Below are 18,834 nucleotides of genomic sequence, written 5' to 3'. Positions count from 1 at the left end.
GCTTTCACTGGGTGACAGCAGGCTTTGCAGGTACGATGGGAAAGAAGGAGGAAAGTTGCATCATCAGTAAGAACATTATGTAAGAAGTTGGGACACAGTGTTCAGAAGGCATGTTGGCAGCCTGTCATATGTTGAAAATTGGAGTTTAAATAACTTCTGTTTTAAAAATGTGGACTCTAAAGGAGAAGCTGATGCTATGTGATCATGGGAGAAAAATCACCCTTAATTGCTTCTCATTGTCCTACCCATGGCCCCTCCCATGGGACTGGCACACGTCCAAGGAGCAGAGGAGGGAAACAACCATCACACAGGTAGGTGCCAGTTCCCGGGCTGAGAACCTCCAGGGCCAGGAAACATTCAGACCAGACCAGTTGACGCTGGGGAGAAAACTGCCTCATCCACTTGAACCTCAGAGAAGAGCCACAGCAATCAGTGTAGGAGCCGGTCCAAGCTCCGCCCTGCTGGGCTCTCAGATGGCAGGTGCTGAGCTGCTACCTGGCTGTTGTGTCACAGTGACCTGATTGAGCCCTCCTGGGGTTCGTGTGTGGCCACCTTTGGACAGTTCCCAGCCAACCAGATGTCTTTAGGGCGTCTATCTGGAAGGGTGGTGTTATGGTTGGATGTGAGGTATCCCCCCAGATGTCCTGTGCTAATGCAGGAATATTCAGAGGTGAAATCAGAAAGATGCAAGGCCACAGTGGGGAAGAGGGAAGAGGGCAGGCTTTAGGAGAGAGGGGAACTGGGGAGCACTTACGGGAGGACACCTGATTTTGTTCATGGAAAGAAGGCTTGGAAGGAGAAATCCAAGGCTGGTGGCTGGAGATGCACCGACACAGGGCACTGATAGCTCTCTGAAGCCCTCCGCCACCGAGTTACTCTGGGAAAGGATGGAGCTTGCTTTTCTTGGGCATGGGGCTCAGAATGATGCTGGTGGCTCCAGAGCTCGTGTACTCCTGGATAATAGGTGGGCTGTGCACTGCACAGAATGAGAAGAGAGTGGCAGAAGGCATGAGGGACCATTCCCAGAAATAACTACAGGGAGTGGAGGTTTTGCCAGGGGCTCAGGATATAGCTAGGGAAACGCACAATGGAGTCCTGGCCAACACAGCATTAGGCGTTATCTTTTTGTTGCCGATAGGGTCAGGTTCAAGTTTATCAAATAATACCCTGTCATTCAAGACCCTTCACAATCCTCTCTCCAATTATTCACTTGCTTAACACATAAGGTGCTTAGCACCTTCTCTGGGCCAGCCACTGTTGTAGATACTGGAAAAAGAATTCAGAATCACACACAAGGCTTCTGACGCTGGAGTTCACCCTCTATGAATATATCTATAAATGACTGTTCAGCTGAATCAAGAATTTCCAACTCCAAAGCTTTCTTCCTGACATGGCGGACATTTCACTGCAACTTTGTTGATCCACCGAAGGAACCATGTGTGGTTGTGGTTCTTTGTCCCCGCTCTTCTCTGGGTGACCTGTCCTGTTTGTCTACAGCTATTCAACTTGAGTCTGTTCAAATTCTGTCTTCCAGGATGTGGTCAAAATCCAGCTCATCCCCTGAGCCTTTCTTCCATTATTGTCTTACTTGTTTCTGACCATCTTGGAGGGTATTTAGCACCAGTAACTTTTTCTCTATGGTACTTATCACCGTCTTTTGTTCCTGACTTATGTTTAAAAAAATCCACTTTTGACTATAAATTTGAAGGCAGAACTTTTTGTCTGTTTGTTTCGGTGCTATATCTTCAAACCCAGAATAGTTGATAGCATATAGTAACCTCCTGACTTTATCATTGAATGCATGTCATTCGATCTTTAGGATTAAAACGCACACTACTTGTGATTCTTTACATCCCCCTTGGTGATGAGCACGATTCTCGATTCTCGGTCTTTATTGAGTTGATGGGTGACATTTGTTGATGGAAGAAAATGGCATTTGAATGAAACTCCACTTCAAGCACTCACAGCTGAAATACATTCTTAAATAAGGAGTCTGTCTTCACTCACATTCCAAAACTTTATCTTCCCGATCTTCAAGATGCTCATATTTACATGACAACAAGACCATTCTCCAAATAATTTTATATGGCTAAGTTGCAGGCACATCATAAAATTATTACTTCCAGTACTTATAAAGCTATTTTATAGGGTCCCCTGGGAGGGGTTGACGGCTGCCATGAAGATGCGATAGCCATCATCTCCTCTTGTATTTGTGGGATGTGAGTCTGAGGCCAGACACCATCAATCCAAAGCAGTGACACAAACAACCAAAATCGGTCTCCCAGGAGGAACTGCAAGACTTTTCAGGACCATGTTCCTTTACTCTCAGCTTAAAGGCCAGGACAAGTCCAAGTCCTGACATTGCCAGCAAGGTCACAGGCGAGCTGGCTGGTGCCCATGCAGTAAGAAGTGAACAGGGGAGCCAGCGAGTGGACGCTTATTATTAGACTGTATATGACACCTAACCTGAGTCCTTAGGACAATCCCACTTGGGAATGACATACTGGGCCCTCTCAGTGACCACCGGTTGGCCCAGGGGCATGTGTCCTGATATGGTAGCCATCCCTTAGCATCTTTGTCTGGCTCTGTTTAAAGTATGGATAACTTTCTCTCCACTCCTGCTCCTGCATGTTCCCCTCCCCATCCTGGGGTAAGCCAGGACTGCAGACTGTCTGGATACAGCCACGTAGGTAACCAGCCCTAGGCTCAGAATGGACTAGACCACCACCAACCCTGACCTCCAGGAAACATCGATAGTATTCAAATGGATGCAATAGATACATACAGACATTTCAATAGCTCATTTTACAAATGAAATATGTCTCTTTTGAATCTATAATATGGCTGTGCTAGAATTTTAAAATATTAAACGGGATTGGGACAATTTCATCTTTAGTCTTAAAAAGCAATAGAGTATTGTCCTGTTTTGATCGTAGGCATCTTTGAAAACAAGAATTGGCTGTGTCTCCATTGTTCATGATAAATGCAAAACTTAGATAGCTCAGCTTTGCTTGAAGGGGACATTCTCATTCTTCAAACTTATCGAAGCCGCTGCTGTCTCATCTGAGAACTGTCTGGTACTTTCGGGGGGCAGCTCATCATATCTGGCACTTGAGCCACGCGCACTACCGTTACCAGACATGCTCCTGATGTTCCCAAACCATCTCACCCTTAAAACCAAACGGAACTCATCGTCTCCCACAAACCTTTCCTTTCGTCTCTGCTCCATCCTCAGTTGATGGTAGCCATTCCCCTCAGTTGTCCAAGCCAGAAACCCATTGCCACCGTCAGCTCCTCATCTCCTGACTCCTTCATGATGGCCACGCATCTAGTTCTGTCCACAGGAACTTCCATCTCCTGTCACGGCCCTTCCTAGTTCAGGCCACCATCATCTCTGGCTCGTCCCCGGTATCAGCATCCTAACTGGCTCCCTGCTGCTGTTCTGGTTTCCTTCCAACCTACTTCTCACACTACAGTCTGAAGATTCCGAGAAAACAAACCTGATTATATCCCTCTCTGGAGTAATCATCTCAGCGCCTCTTCGCTGGATTCAAGATGAAGTACCAATTCTGACTTCTTAGGCCCGTGGGTCTGGGAGACTGAAAATCCACTTTGTTGGGTAACTAATTAGTTGAGCACGGAGATCCCAGTGCCATCCAAAGTCTTAGTTTATATCATAGAAGACGGAGGATGTCAACTGGCAGGATCCGAACAGTCTCTGATTGTTTACCCCAAGGAGTGATTCAGCATCCTTTGTGGCCAGGATGTGAATCAGGGGTGAGGTATCAGAATTTGATTCCAAGGAATACACATGTGGCTTCCAGGCAGCAGCACGTACACTTAAGTCTTCCCAAGGCCAGGGATGGAAACCCCTCATGAACTTCCAACTGTTCCAGTGGTAGCAATGACGGTGGCTCTGGGAGCTTAGTGACGCCTGGAAGACCAAAGACAGGACTGAAGGCGCCCTAAGGATAAACATGGAAGGTGGTGAGGGCAAATCAAAGGCAGAGCCAGTGCATTCAGGACTGCCTTGTACAGCCCATCCCTCGTGGAGGGCATGGTTTTCTAACAGAGAGTCTACAGTCCTGTTTCCAAGGGGTTTGCCACTGTGATGGTTTGGATCTCGAATGTCCCCTGAAAGGCGCATGTGTTGAAGGCTTGGTCCCCCATGCAGCAGTGTTTAGGGGTATGGATTTTAAGAAGTGATTGAATCTTGGGGGCTCTGACCTCATCAATGGATTAATCCACTGATGGATTCATAGAAGAATGGACTATTAAGTGGTGGTGAAACTGTAGGAGATAGTGCCCAGGAGAAGGGAGTGGGCGCTTGGGGACATGCCCTTGGGGACTCTGTCATCATGTCCTTGCCCCTTTCTCTCTCTCTGCTTCCAGGCTGCCATGAGGAAGCATCTTTGCTTGGCCACATGCTCCATGACGTTCTGCCTGGGAACAATGGAGCCAGCCCAGCTTGGACTAGGCTTTCGAAGGCCACGAGCAAAGTAAACGTTTTCTTCTCCAAGATGACTTTCTTAGGCAGTTTGTCACAGTGATGGAGAGCTGACCAACATACCCACTGTGGATTCCCCTCTGAAACGCCCACCCAGTGTCTGCTCCCATTAGGTGATTGGTTGAGGACGCACCAGGTGACCACAAACAGCATCTTCTGGATGTGCTGTCAGGAAGCCATGGAGTTCTTCACCAACTCCAGCACCTGCCTTGTTTCTTCAGTGGAAGATTCAATGGCAATCATGGGAGCCGAGCTGTCACCTGGCTGCAGTTGTTAATTTCTCTCTCACAGAACAATGTCCACGAGAGGAGAAGAAAGCCATCTTCATAAGTGATTTTTAAAATTCATTCACTTGTTGGCTATAAAAACATGCAGATCAACCCTGGCACTTCAATGTGAAGATAAGAATACTTTTTGTTGTTATTGCTTCGGGTTTGATTTTGATGAGTTAGAAATCACACCTGCTTTATGGCTCAGGATGGGTGTCAAGTGTTAGTTAGCAAGTTGCTGGCTTTCCTAATGTTTTACATTTTAATAAAATTTACTTATAACTAAAGAGGGAGACGGTAGGGTCAGGGAGATCAATCAGCAGACAGCACATGGGTCCTGTGACAGAATTCTGACCAATGGCTAAAAACTGTAGGAAGAGAGATTTTGGGCTACCACAAAACTTGGCCTCCCCCGGGGTACATCAGATAACCTGTCTCTGAGGCATCATAATGAGGACTCAGGCGTTACGAAACATCGTATTAAACTTCTCCTTAGGGGGCATTCTAACCCTGATGTTTTGGAGTTTTTAAGAAGCAAACACTATTGTAGGAGGAAAAGTTGGTTGTTTCGAATGTCTTTGCTTCCTTTTTAAAATAATGCGATAAAGAAACTGTAGAGCAGAAGCATTTTAAGAAGCCTGCGTATTATGAGAATACGGATATACTGTGGGACATGACAGTTCACTTAGCATGATTTACTTGTTTCCGAGAGCAGCACTCATCTAGATTGTAGTTCCATAATTCCTAAATTTTCTGGGTACTCTGTTTGGAATCCATTACACACACTTTGATCTAAATTGTTGTTGAAAGTATTTATTATCCTCCTTTAAAATTCCTGAGTCACCAAGAGCAAATCCGACTGGGCTACAAGTAGGCAAGGACATGAATGCTCGGAACAGGGTGGGTGCCCACTGGGGGCTGCACACTGGCAACTGGATCAGAGGAAAAACTCGGTCTTCAGATTCCAGGTTTAGAAAGGGTCCCACTCATGAATACATGGAAGGTATCAATTGCAAGAGGGAAAATGTCCTCCAAATATTTGGGAGGTCTCAGAACACTTAGCTTGAAGTATGGATACCTTCAAGATTAATATCTGTAGCTGGCTGTAGCCATCAAACATGTGGCTTTAGTCCTTATCATGGTTTGAGCTCATGACCTATACAGGCACGTGCATCTGGGTGTCTCACAGGAATGTCTTAAGTCCAAAGTGAAGCGCTCATCTGTTTGCCTGCAAGGTTTCCCATCGTCATAAGTGATCTTTAAAATTCATTCACTTCTTGGCTTTAAAAACATGCAGATCAACCCTGGCACTTCCTCCCTGATATCACCAATAGATTATACCTCTGAATATCGTTCAGGTCTCTCCAAGTCTGTCTCCATTGTCCCCCAGACTCCAAGCCACTTGACCTGTTGCCTGCAGGAGCCTTCTGCCTGGTCTCCAGAGGGTCTGCCCCTCCCCCGCTCTCCTCCAGATGATCTTTGGGAACTGCAATTCGAATTTGATGACAATTGTGCTCATGTGCTTCTGACACCTTGCAGTGCCCTTACATGAAATCCAAAATCCCTGGCAAGGCCATCTGTCCATGTGCGCTGACCTCCTCCTGCCCTCCCTGGGCTGCCTTCTCTGGTCACCTGACCTGTTGAGCTGTGGGCGATTCTCTGTTCTGGACCTTCACCCCTGCTGGCCTCCTTGCCTGGAGTATTCTCGTCTCCTCATCTGCTTTGTGGTGCCAGCTCCTACTCACTGTCCGGGTCTTAGCTCAAATTCCACTTCCTTGGGTGAAGAATCTCTGATCCCCTCTACCCATCCACATACCCCAGACTCTGGCCCAGGAGAAGTTCACTTGTTCAACACCATCAAAGCCTCCCATGTTTTTCTGAAGCACTTATCACCATTGTTGTTATGAGATTGTGGGTTGTGATTTCTTCACTGTCTCCCTTCATGAAGTTCATGAAGATGGAAATTGTGCCTGGAATATTGTTGGTGTTTAATAAACATTTATTAAAGATTAAATTAATTGACCATCGATTATGTGCCAGACATCATGTAAAATATTTCACAAACATCCCATTTAACTCTCCTGACAACCCTATGTGTGTATAGCAGCAACCCCCTTTTACAGATGAGGAATCTGGGGCTTCAAGAGTTTAATTCACAATAAAGAGAGTAGCTGAGCTCAGATTCATATCTGGACGAGGGATATCCACACTTTGTATTTAATCTCTTGTTTATGTAATCTGTCCCTTCTTTGCTGGCTTTATGGTGAACATGGTGCATAGCGTTTCGGTACTTGGAGTCCAAAGCAAAGACGCTTATCCAAGTGACTAAAAAAATTAATCACATGTCCCAAGGACTATTTTTTTTTTTTTTTTTTTTTTTAGGAAGCAGAGACATGCATGATTCAAATCATTAAAACAAAAATAAAGTTCTTGAATATTAATAATCAAGTGTGTTCTGAAAAGGCATGTTTGCACATAGGATAAGCTTTGTACACTACATTCTATCAAAAAAAAAACCAAAAAACCCTCCAACAAAACTCTATTAATAAAGCATGCCTGAAAACAGAGGTATTAGATGAGAAAGTCTCATCTGACATTTATAATACAACATTGCAAAAGTCCAGGCCTACAAGAGAACCGCAATTCTCAGCTCTCGAGGGTGAGGGTGGGGAGATAGGGAAATGGAAGGAGAGATCCCAACAGAAACAGTCACCCTCTAGGGCATGGCATCCAAGTGTGCATTCCTATCAGACTTCCAACTCCTTATCCCTGCTGCCTGGGAAGGCAATGGGGTAGTTTGCTTAGTAGTCAGTGACAGAGGCACACCTATTATCGTCTCTGTGTCTCTGTGTCCAGCATGTGGAAGCACAGGGCCTGCGGTAAGCAGGTCCTACCTCCACACCGGGACCACCGCTTTTCTTCTTCACGTTTGCCGGCTCTGCACCTGTGCTCAGGAACCCCCTGGTTCATCAGTGCCCAGCCTATTGATAATTTTCAGGGGTACTTTGAGAGGCCAGGATCTGGACCTTCAGACCCTCTGTGAGTACACAGGTTCCCCCTTGTCCACCAGGGGTATATTCCAAGGCTACAGTGGATGCCTGACACTGCAGACAGCTCTGAGGGCTCTGCTTCTCCCTACACATGATGCACACATTTGGCAATGCCTTTTCCATCTTAACTGAGCATTTATTGGACACCGTGGCTGCGATTTTTGCAGTGTGAAGCGTAACAGGAAAACTAGGAACAGTTTCTTTGGCTTCTTCACAATTTCCTGGGGAGAAGGTTCATTTTTAGTGTAGATTTTAGCAGTCTCAGATGCGGACTTCTTCCTTCCTTATAAAGTCAAGAACTCCCACTCCTGGAAGCACTTCAGAGCTTCCCTTTGGCAGACTCAAACTTATCCAAACTGCCGGCAACACTTCCCTTGTGTCCTGGGACTCTTACAGATCAACAGTGTCCCCCAAAGGGGGACAGTTGAGTCAACAGAGGTGAGCCCCTCGAGGAGACACTGGGAACCTGGCTCCTCCGTCGCTCTTTGCTTCTTGGCCGCCATGAAGGGAGCAGCTTTGCCCCTCCCTGTGCTGCTCACCACGAGGTTCTGCCTTCCCAGACTCAAGAGCAAAGGAGCAGTCAGCCATGGACTGAGACCTCTGGTATAAGGCAAAGTAAATCTTTCCTCCTTTTAACTTGATCGTTTTGGGTGTTTGTCACAGTGACAGAAAGATGGGCCATGATTAAATAAGTGTCCCTTGAACACAAGCCCTGTGACACCATGACAGTTGACCTCATAACCAAGACACTGCTCAGTGACTAAAGGGTGGGTAGCACATGCAGCATGAAGAACCTAGACAGGGGAGGATTCACGTCTTAGCGGATGGAGTGGGGCGGCCTGGGATTTCACCCCGCTAGGCAAAATGGTATGCAATTAAAAACTAGTGCCTTGTCCATTTCCGGATTTTTCCACTTGATACTTTCAGACTGTGGCTGACAACAGGTAAATGAAACCATGGAAAGGAAAACTGCAGATAAGGGGTGACTAGTGCACTTTGGGAGAACTTCCTATATTCAGAGTGTTGGGGAAGGCACGTTCACGCCAACATGGTCACGCTTCCTGAGTAGCCTGTTATGGGGTCACACCTAACTGCACCTATAAAAAGCTGATGTATAGTCTTGTCCATTTGAGAGTCTTTCTAGACTAGGTTGAGTTCAGTTAGGTGAAGAGTAGCCTTTTTTTCTGAGTTGGGCTGCTTTCAGTCTAGTACTGAGGTCACATATTTATTGAAGGGACACCTGGGCTTTCTGCCACATCAGAAACTCTGTCCGTATTTTTGTCTCCTTAAGATGAAAGCCTGCCAGAAGTCAGATATAATTTATTTTAGGTTTGTAAAGTAAAGTTTCACCATCGATCCCATAACACCTAAAAGAGTTCCTCAGAGCATGGTGAGGGCGCTGATGGTGGCTCTAAGGACAGCGACCTTCACAGTGGATGTAGCTTACCAAGCACTAAGTGCACACTGGTCACCCTTCACTGCCTCACCCCATTTCGGCCCCAGAAGGCATGCACTGTGCATCTCCACTTTACAGACGTGCAGAATGAGACCCAGGGAGTTTAATAATTTGCCAAAGAATAATCATCCTGTAAGATTAGGCAGGGTTGAGCCCACGCCTGCCTGGCTCCAGATGTGCTGCTCCCTGTCCCAACACTGAACTTGCTGAAAATCTGCTCAGCTGCCTCCTGCTGCTGAGTAGTAGTCTAACAGTGCTGAGTGCTTGCTGTTAAGTTTTCACCAGCAAAAATTGGGTTCTAATTTAGGCAATAGACACAGCCAGGTGTGGTGGTACACACACCTGTAATCCCAACAACTTGGGAGGCTGAGGCAGGAGGATCACAAGTTCAAAGCCAGACTCAGCAACTTAGGCCCTAAGCAACTTAGTGAGATGCTGTCACAAAATAAAAAAATAAAAAGGGTTGGGGATGTGGGAATGTGGCTCAGTGGTTAAGCATCCCCTGTGGTTCAATTCTTGGTACCAAAAAAAAAAAAAAAGTAGAAATTGCTGAAACTTTTTCATATAATAATTTATAGTGGCTTTCTTTTGGGAATGAGTTTATCTGTATCCAGGCACCAAACAGTTTGAAAAAAGTCACTGCATCAAACAATTATTGTGTTTAATTACAAATTAATACATGTCAAATCTGTAAAATCTATAATATCTCCAATTGGTGTGCTCGCTCTGTGTGCACAGGAACACGTGTGTGCATGCACAAAAATACACGCTAAATAACAATCAGCCAAGATGTTGTAATTCAGAAATAAGAACACGCTGTAAACAACTGGGATTGCATTGATAGTACTTTCTTTTAGGACCTGCTTTTTTCATTTAATACATCATGAACATTCTTCTATTTTAATTTTATTTCAGAGAACAATTTTTCATGACATCTTAGCATTTCATCATATGAATTACAAAAAATTTATTTCTTCTGCTCTTGCTAATTTGAACATTTTAGTTCTTTCCAAGTGTTCTCTGTTAAAAATAACTAAGAAGTAAACATTTGTGTGGCTAGATTTGGTGGTACCTTTTGGAACATTTTCTCAAGACAAATTCTAGAAAAGGATTCTGGGTTGTAAAATAAAAGTTTTTGGATCCATGTTTCCGAATTTCTCTTTGGAGAAGGCAAATATCCTTGCATTTGTGCCAGCAATGAAAAATAATGATAATATGGTGATGATGATGACAATGAATGACGGTGAGTGCTCACTAGGTACCAAGCTCTTAGGTTTTCATGTGCAGCCACACCGATTATTTCATTTTGATAAATGGTGCACTTGCCAATAGGAAATATAGTTGTTGAATTTTATGTACCAAATGATATCAAAGATATAGGCATACATGTATAAGTATGTAGATTTTGAAGGATTTTAGAAAACATTGATAAAACTATTCTCAAAGACAATGACTAAGATGCACACAAAAATATCTATCAATAATTTTTCAGTAGAAGAGTAAATAAAAATTGCAATGCAGGCAACTTGGAAAGATTGAAAATGACAGTGCCCCCCCCCCCCAACTCCTGCCCTGCAGGAAGCCAAAGCTGGCTCTCTGCTGAGCCTACACATACTCCTGGTTACACCGGGAAGACAGGAGTAGCTGAAATGGACGTTTGATCAAACAAGCGGGAAAAGAACAACAGAATTTAAACAAAGAAAGTGGAAATCCAAGAATTGGAAAGCAGACAACCACTAAACTAACTGGCACGTTTAATTTGAGTTATTGAACAGACCCCAGATTGGACATGCCCCTGAGAAGCCCGACCACAGTTGTAGGAGAAAAAGTGCAACTGGTCCACCGTAATCAAAGGAGGCCCTTTCAAATGGTGAGAAGCGTAAAGGCAACTTCAGTGACACACCGTCTGCAGATAATCTGAGGAATCTGGGCAGCACTGACGACATCGGTCAAGTTCTAATCAGAGAGGGAGAATATATGATTGCCGTAATGGTTAGGATAGGATGCTCAAAGAAATCTCTCAAGACCTGGTACCATGCTGAGTAAGCAAAGGTCATTGACAGGGAAGGCCTGCCAGGCTGCCCAGTTCCGTGGCACAGCAGTCAGAGTCCCTTCAATAGAAGTTTATATGTCTTATTAAAGAAGGGACAAGAGCAAGCTGGAAATGACCTTGGGTGCAGGTGTCTGGATAACAACAGATTTTTTTATTTAGTGACCTGGGGTGGGGGGTATGGGAACAGGATGTCTTAAGTTTCTTTTTCTTGGAAGTTTATAAGTTTGGGTTTTGGGTTAAGATGTAGTTCCAGAATTAAAATGGAGTTACTAATGTTTAGGATACTCCATATAATAATGATTACAGAAGGCATAAAAATGGACAAAATTTACCGTTACAAGTTGTTGGATCCAAACAGATTACAGTCAGGCTTTGTACGTATTTCCAGAGCCCATGGGCATGCTGAAATCTCCCCGATTCACCTCCCAGGCCAGCACCATCTTGAAGCCTAGACTGAGAAACAGCCAGACAGCCAAGGTCCCAGGCCCTGCAAGCCCCAGGGTCTCCTCCACTACACAGCTTGAAAGTAGCCACAGACATCATGCAAATGACCATGTGGCGTGTTCCAGGAAGACTTCACCTGTGCACAGGAAAACTCGAATTCCATGTCACTTCTATATGTCATGAAATTTATTCTTCATATTTTGTTTTCAATTATTTAAAATGTAAAAAATCACTATTAATTCATGGTCCATTCAAAAAAGGAGGCAGATTTGATATGACACATGGGCTGGTTTGCTAACACCCAGAGAAGGATTGATTTAGCTCTTGCTTTAAGGGGAATTTGAGAGCACATGGGTTTCTTCTACACCTTGATTATTACGAATGTCATCAACAGTACCATGCTGGTTTTGTTACTGTAGCTTTGTAGTATAGTTTGAAGCCTGGAATTGTGACGACTCCTGCATCACTCTTTTTGCTCAGGATTGCCTTGGTTATTCTAGGTCTCTTATTTTTCCAAACTATTTTTTTTTTCCTAGTTCCGCGAGGAATGTCATTGGTCATTTGATGTTCATGCATCTGTGTAATGCTTTTAGTAGTGTGGCTTTTTTTTTTTCAAACCTTTATTTATTTATTTATTTTATTATTTTATTTTATGTGGTGCTAAAGATGGAATCCAGGGCCTTGCATGTGCTAGGCGAATGCTCTACCCCTGAGCCACAACCTCAGCCCCAGTGTGGCTATTTTAATAACATCAATTCTGCCTATCCAAGAACATAGGAGGTCTTTCCGTCTAGGCACAGCAGAGTATCACTCAGCCATAAAGAAGAATGAAATGATGGCATTTTCTGGTAAATGGATGGAACTGGAGAGCATCATGCTAAGTGAAATAAACCAGACTCAGAAAGCCCAGGGTTGAATGTTTTCTCTGATATGTGGAAGCTAGCCTAAAATAAGAAGGGAAAATAGAAGGGGGTCAGGGGATTCCCATCAAAAAAGGAGTAAGACTGGTGGGCTAGATAAAGGGGACGAAGTGGAAGGGAGAAGAGACAGAATAGGGAAGAAAGAGGAGTGAATGTGCCCTAAATGTCCTACGTACAGACGTGAATATACCACAGTGAGTCTCGCCATCACGTTCATCCACAAGACACTAACCAAAAAGAAAAAGAAATCTAAAAGCAAACAGCAGAAAGATCAGTAGAGTAGAGGGAAAGGAATGGGAGGGAGAGGAGGGAGGGAAAGGGGAAGGACAGGGGACTGAACTTGACAAATTCCACGCTTTTTAAATTTTGTCAAAATGAATCCTAATGTCATGTGTAACCAAAAAAAAAAAAAAAAAAAAAAAAACCAATAGAAATATAATAAAAAGAATGTTAGCAACAGGAAGCATGTTCAAAAGTATAATTTCTAGAATGATATTCTAGAAGATTAAGTCAATGCAAAAAAGAGAAGAAAAGGAGACACACACAATGGAAAAAACTTATTATTTGTATAGCTGCTGCATACTAATGCTTTGTTACCAGGAAAAAAAAAGGGGTACTTTAACTTAAAAAAACCTTTTTTTCCCTACATCTGGCTTTTAAAATGACCGAGAGACAATTATCAATGCAGTTGCAATGAACACCTCATTAGACTGTGTCCTACTAAGAAGGACCAAGACTCCTGGAAGCGGTGTCTGATTCCAGGGTGGGAAATGCTCAAGAACAGGGTCTCCAGTCTGCAGGCAGGACAGCCACAGGACACTGCAGGGCCACAAGGAAAGGGCTCAAAACTAACTTGGAAGAGCTGCCACTCAAGGCAGATGAGTGAGACTGGGCGAGGAGTCCCCCAGGGTGAAAAATGGCGATAGGGAGTAGCAATGTGTTTCAACCTGTCAATTCTTACTGAAGCCTGGGGAACAAGAAAGCCTCATTGATTATCTTTGAGGCAACTTAAATAACCAGCTAATGATTTTTAAAATAAGTGAGTGAAGACTCTAGCATTAATTCTGTTTTTCTCAGGAAAATCTATAGTCCCAAGCTCTTCATAGATTTTTCCAGACAACAAAGGAAGATAGAACGTCAGTTAGAATGTCAGTTACACGTTCCTGAACCTAGCAAGGATTATCATACTTAATATCTTAAACCAGTAACTCCTACGTGCTACAGGGTGGCCCAGGAAAGCACTAGCTTCACAACAAACAGGAACAAAGGCTCCCAGAGCCAACGACCAACTTCCAGGAAACACAGGAAGATACTAAGAAATACCACGAAGATGCGGCAGCAAAATCCAGACGAGGAGACCCTGCCCATTCAAATAAAAACCAAAACTCCAAGGAAAAGAACAGAGAGCATGCTGGAGAGGAACTTGATTTAAAAAAAAAACACCCGGAAACATAGAAAGCAAATCATCGAATATGGACTTTATTTGGATCTCAATGAAAACAAACAAAAAAAAAATCCTAAAAGCATTAGAAGGAAATCGGGAAAGGTGACGGCTGACTGGAATTTGATGAGGAGGGCTTGTTGTGGGTTTTCGGTCAGAGAGGCTGATCCTGTGGCCGCCATCCTTCTCGGGAAGAGCGGAGTGGAGAGGTCCCCAGCCAAACGTTTACAGATGAAGTTGTGTTTCCCCTGGAATTTGCCTCAAAAGAATCTGGGTGGAGTGGGGAATCCAGGGAAGACAAGGACCCCCCCCCCATCCTGAGCCTTTCTTTATGAACGGAGAAGGCCCACAGTCACTCAGAGGACATAATGCCAGGAACCTGGCCACAGGAGACTGTCCCTGGAGCAGGGCGGCTTCATGGAGGCAAGATTCAGGGACAGATGCCCCTTACGCATGCACGAGGGAGGGGAGGGCGTTTGGCACAGGGAGCCATGCCAGGGACCTAGGAAGAGACGTTCTTAAGTTGGAAAGGGAGGATGGGAAGGCCTGGAGGTCAGGTGTGGCCTCCGCATGGGGTGCAGTGATTACCGGGGCGGCTGCGAGGTGTGGTCCCAGAAAGCCTTTGGACATGGCCTTGTTTGAGAGGCGGCTGTGTTCAGGACCGACTGGAGAGGTTCATGCACTCAGGAGCAAATATTTACAGAGACGAGAACAGAATCAAGTGTGAAATGAAGAGAATCCTATCAGAGCATCGGTTCCCAGTGTTCTCCAAAGGGTCTGAAAGGTGGAGAACACGGTCGTAATAAAGCCGAGACACGGTTTGCCTTTCTTGCTCTCGTTCTCTCACCAGAGTGTGGTGGAATGCTCCAGAGAGGACCTGATGCCTCCTACTGCAACGGGTTGAATGTGGAGGTGGAGGCCGAGAGGGGAATTGAGCTGTAGCCAGACATTAAAGAGATTCACAAAGGGAAAACAAGTTCAGTTTCAATTACTTTTCCAACACAGAAAAGCACGGTTTCCTTAACCCATGCAGAAAGAGCATGTTTTAAAAAGGACTCCCAATACATCAAGCAGATCCAGACACACTTATCCCTTTGCTTACACAAGGCATGAGCGCCGTTAGCTCTCACCTACCTCTGGCCTCTTCTCATTTACTTTTTGTTCAAAGGACATTTTTCATTCCCTAATTATTTTCCCAGGCAGAAATAATAGCTCAGTTATCTTGACAGGTCATTTCATGTGTGCCCAGGGAAAGTCAACTCATTTATTTGTCTCTCAGGACTCTAGTGAAAAATAGAGCTAGCATGGTACTGGCCTGTAAAAAAAGACACAGCTAATAAAATATAGTAAAGTTTACAAATTGGTACATTTGGTGGGAGGGCGTATGTACTTTACCATTCTTCAAAACCCAGATGAAAAAAATTCTTCTTTAAGACACTTTCTGAAACACTCACTCACTCACCTGCCACCAATCCCATTTCAACATTAGATTTTCTCCCTGTGTTCCTGTGACACTTTGATCTTCCTCTGATGGCATTTATCAGCCTCTGGCATGTTATAGCTGGCTGCACTTCTTTCTGTTTTCCCTCCTGGCCAGGGACATCTTCCATAGAAGATATTTTGCTTTCTTCATATGCTTCCCAATACCCCTTACATGGAGACTCCTATGTACCAAATTTCAATAATGGATGAGAAATTTAATTAGTTAAAACATATCAGGGTCAGCTGCACTGCACTTGTTTATCTAATGTAAGTAGTTGTTTAAAAGTTCAGGGCTGGGTTCCAGCCATGTCACACTAATGCATATATATCCATACATTGCATAATAATAGAATTGGGTATTATGCAAAAATTGCTGCTTGTAAGCATACCAGGGTTTGATCTCTAGAGAAAGAAGCACACAAGATGAGCTCAGCGCTATCCTGACTTTCTCTCTTGGAGCGTTTTCCAGCTGTGGTGCAGGGAAGTGGAACCTAAGCAGAAAGCATACTCTGAGCGGAGGAAACAGAGGCTGCTACTCAGGGATACTGAGATGGATGGAATTTGTGAGCCAAGGTGAGGAGAAGAGGAGGCTGTGTGGGAAGTTCCAGCAATCTGCAGAAAGGTGCCCTTGAAACTGGCCAAATATTTAGCTGTAGAAACACTGGGTAGGTGCCTGCAAGGAGATCCTGTTGAGGCCCGGTTTTAGGCTTTGCCACTGCTTCTGGGGCAGCCTGCTTCTATATCCGGGGTGTCAGCCAAGCCCAGGTTATGTGACAGGTCTCCAGTCTAGCTTGACATACCTTCAATATGTCCTCACATGTGTGACCTCTGGGATCTCTCTTAAGACAGGGAGAATAAGGGCAGATTTTGGATTATTAGCCAATAGATTCAATAATGTGGATGAAACGGACAAATTCTTTGAAATATGCAAATTTTCAAAATTGATTTAAGAAGACAGTGGACACTTGAATCAATCAATTTATATGGAAATTCAAATGATTTAGAATTGCCATGCAATTTGGAAAAGAACAAAGTGGGAGAAGGTATGCTCTCTGACTTTGTGACTTAATAAAAGGTACAGTAATCAAAGAAATATTGCGATAATGTAAGGATAGACTAATGAATGAATAGAAGAGATTGGGCTCCAGAGACAGACCACACATGTGAGTGAGTTGATTTTTCAACAAAGGTACAAAAGAATTCGATGGGGGAAAGGAAAGTCTTTTCAACAAACAGTGTGAGAATAATTGAATATCCACAGGTAAAGGATGACCCCTGAGTTGTGCCTGACGTCTTACATCAAAAATTAATTTGGTACATATTATTAACATATAAAGTTTGGATTGTAAAGCTGTTAGAGGAAAACAGAAAAATTCTCTTGTGATTTTAGAGTAGGGAAATACAGGACTTAGAAAGTAATAAACATAGAAAAACTTAAATAAATTTCACCAAAATTAAAACTTCTGCTCATCAGAAGAAAGTATTAAGGAAGTGAATGGACAAAATAATCTGTGAGACAATAGAGGCCACAGAAATACCAAAAAAGTACTTGTATCCAGAATGTATGCAGAGATATCACATCTCAGTCACAAAAAAATCCAGTTCAAGGAACAGGTAGAAGACTTGAATAGACATTTGAAATAGGAAGATAAACAAATGACCTTAAGTACACAAAAACAATGCTCAGCTTCTGTGTTTCTTAGCTTTCTGTTACTGCAGCAAAACCTGAGAAAATATCTAATTAACTTAAGAGGAGGAAGGTTTATTTTGGCTCACAGTTTTGGAGGTTTCAGGCAATGACCAATTGGCTGCTCCATTGCTTTGGGCCTATGGCGGCCCAGTATATATGTCATAGAGGGGCTTCCAGGGGACACTTAACATCAGACCACAGCAGCACCATTAGTCCTCAGGAATATGTGAAGTATCACACAGTAAGACACTTCTATAAGCCCACTACCATCACGTTGCGGAAGAACGTTTTGGGAATTTCTCAAAAAGTTAAACATATACCTATTATAAGACCCAGCTGGTTTCCTCCTCAATACTTTCCCAAGAGAAATGAAAACACATCCACACAAAGACGTGTATATGAACGTTCACAGGAACAGTATTCGTAACTGTCCCCAAATGGAAATGGTCCAACTGTTCATCGATAGGTGAACATATTCAAAATTATCATGTGCATGTTATACTCTGGAAAAAAATAGGACAATTTATTTATGTGTACCACACAGACAAGTCCCCAGATCATTAGGGGGAATTAAAGAAAAGGGGCAAAAAAGAGGCCACGGCTCACAGCCCCATTTGTGCATGATTCTGGAAGTCACAAAAGCCAAGATGCAGCAACAGAAAACAGATCAGTGTTTGGGGACAGAAGGCCACATCTCCGTGGGTTCCCTGGGCCTCAGAGTTGTGTTCTGAATCACTGTAACAGATACCAGTTTGCTTAATGAACAAATGATCACATTAAGTGGAAAACCTCTAAACTGGAGGTTTGGGGTCTAGTTCCATAATGCACTGACCATCTCTGTGTCTCGTTGGCAGAACTTCTGGGGCTCCAGAGGGTGGCTGTGGTAGAGATCAGTGACATGACGTGTGAAAAGAACTGCAATGACAAGATCCGATAGAAATTTAATGTATTCTTATGGCTTGGATATTAACAACAAGCGAGAAGCCATGAAATTGGAATTTCATAGCTCACCAGTGAGGCAGCCACGACTTTGTGTTGAAATTGGCTTTGCGCGCACGCGCGCGCACACACACACACACACACACACACACACACACAACTCTTATCTATCAATGTTGGTTCTACAAGTTTGGGGCAAGGGCATGAAATTTCTTTTCTAATGCTACTGGTGATCCAAATGCTCTTTCTAAGCTAGGAATCCAGTCCTAAAAGATCAGTTAAATGGTTTCTCATTGTGATCGCCCAACTAATTTTTCCATTTACAGTCATCTTTCTGGTTTGCTTTGGGTGGTCTCAATTTATGGTGGTCATCTTGGCATAATTACTAATAGTGCTTTCCTTGTTCTTCAGAGTGTCATGGGCTAGACAAAAAATTAACACCAAATTCATATTTACTGATTAGAATCTACAAGGTGAGAATTCTGTCCACTTTAAAGATAAGACAAATCACCTCTGGATTGGGTTACCACATTGCTGTAGAGAATTTGGAAGACCAAAATTCTAAGTAAAGCAAGACTTGGCA

General features: G+C 43.8%; 1 protein-coding gene across 8 annotated transcripts in view; it reads right to left on the bottom strand.

Moving 5' to 3' along the window:
• The window catches only part of Adra1a (adrenoceptor alpha 1A), a 103,411-nt gene that overhangs the window by 26,035 nt on the left and 58,542 nt on the right, over positions 1-18,834 (bottom strand). The window contains exons 2-3 of one of the 8 annotated variants that reach the window (XR_013091166.1): positions 14,729-15,076; positions 14,163-14,642 (exon numbers count right to left, since the gene is read on the bottom strand). The exons of 5 other annotated variants lie outside the window; for them this stretch is intronic. Coding sequence is in view for 2 of the 3 variants with exons in the window: in XM_076853546.1 (XP_076709661.1) it covers positions 14,838-15,076 (239 nt within the window). In the remaining variant the exon portion in view is untranslated. 2 more of the 8 variants (XM_076853546.1, XM_076853547.1) reach the window with 2 other exon arrangements.

Source organism: Callospermophilus lateralis, chromosome 4, assembly GCF_048772815.1.
Source record: "Callospermophilus lateralis isolate mCalLat2 chromosome 4, mCalLat2.hap1, whole genome shotgun sequence".
Classification (NCBI taxonomy): Eukaryota; Metazoa; Chordata; class Mammalia; order Rodentia; family Sciuridae; genus Callospermophilus; species Callospermophilus lateralis.
This window is presented reverse-complemented; position numbering and strand designations above follow the sequence as displayed.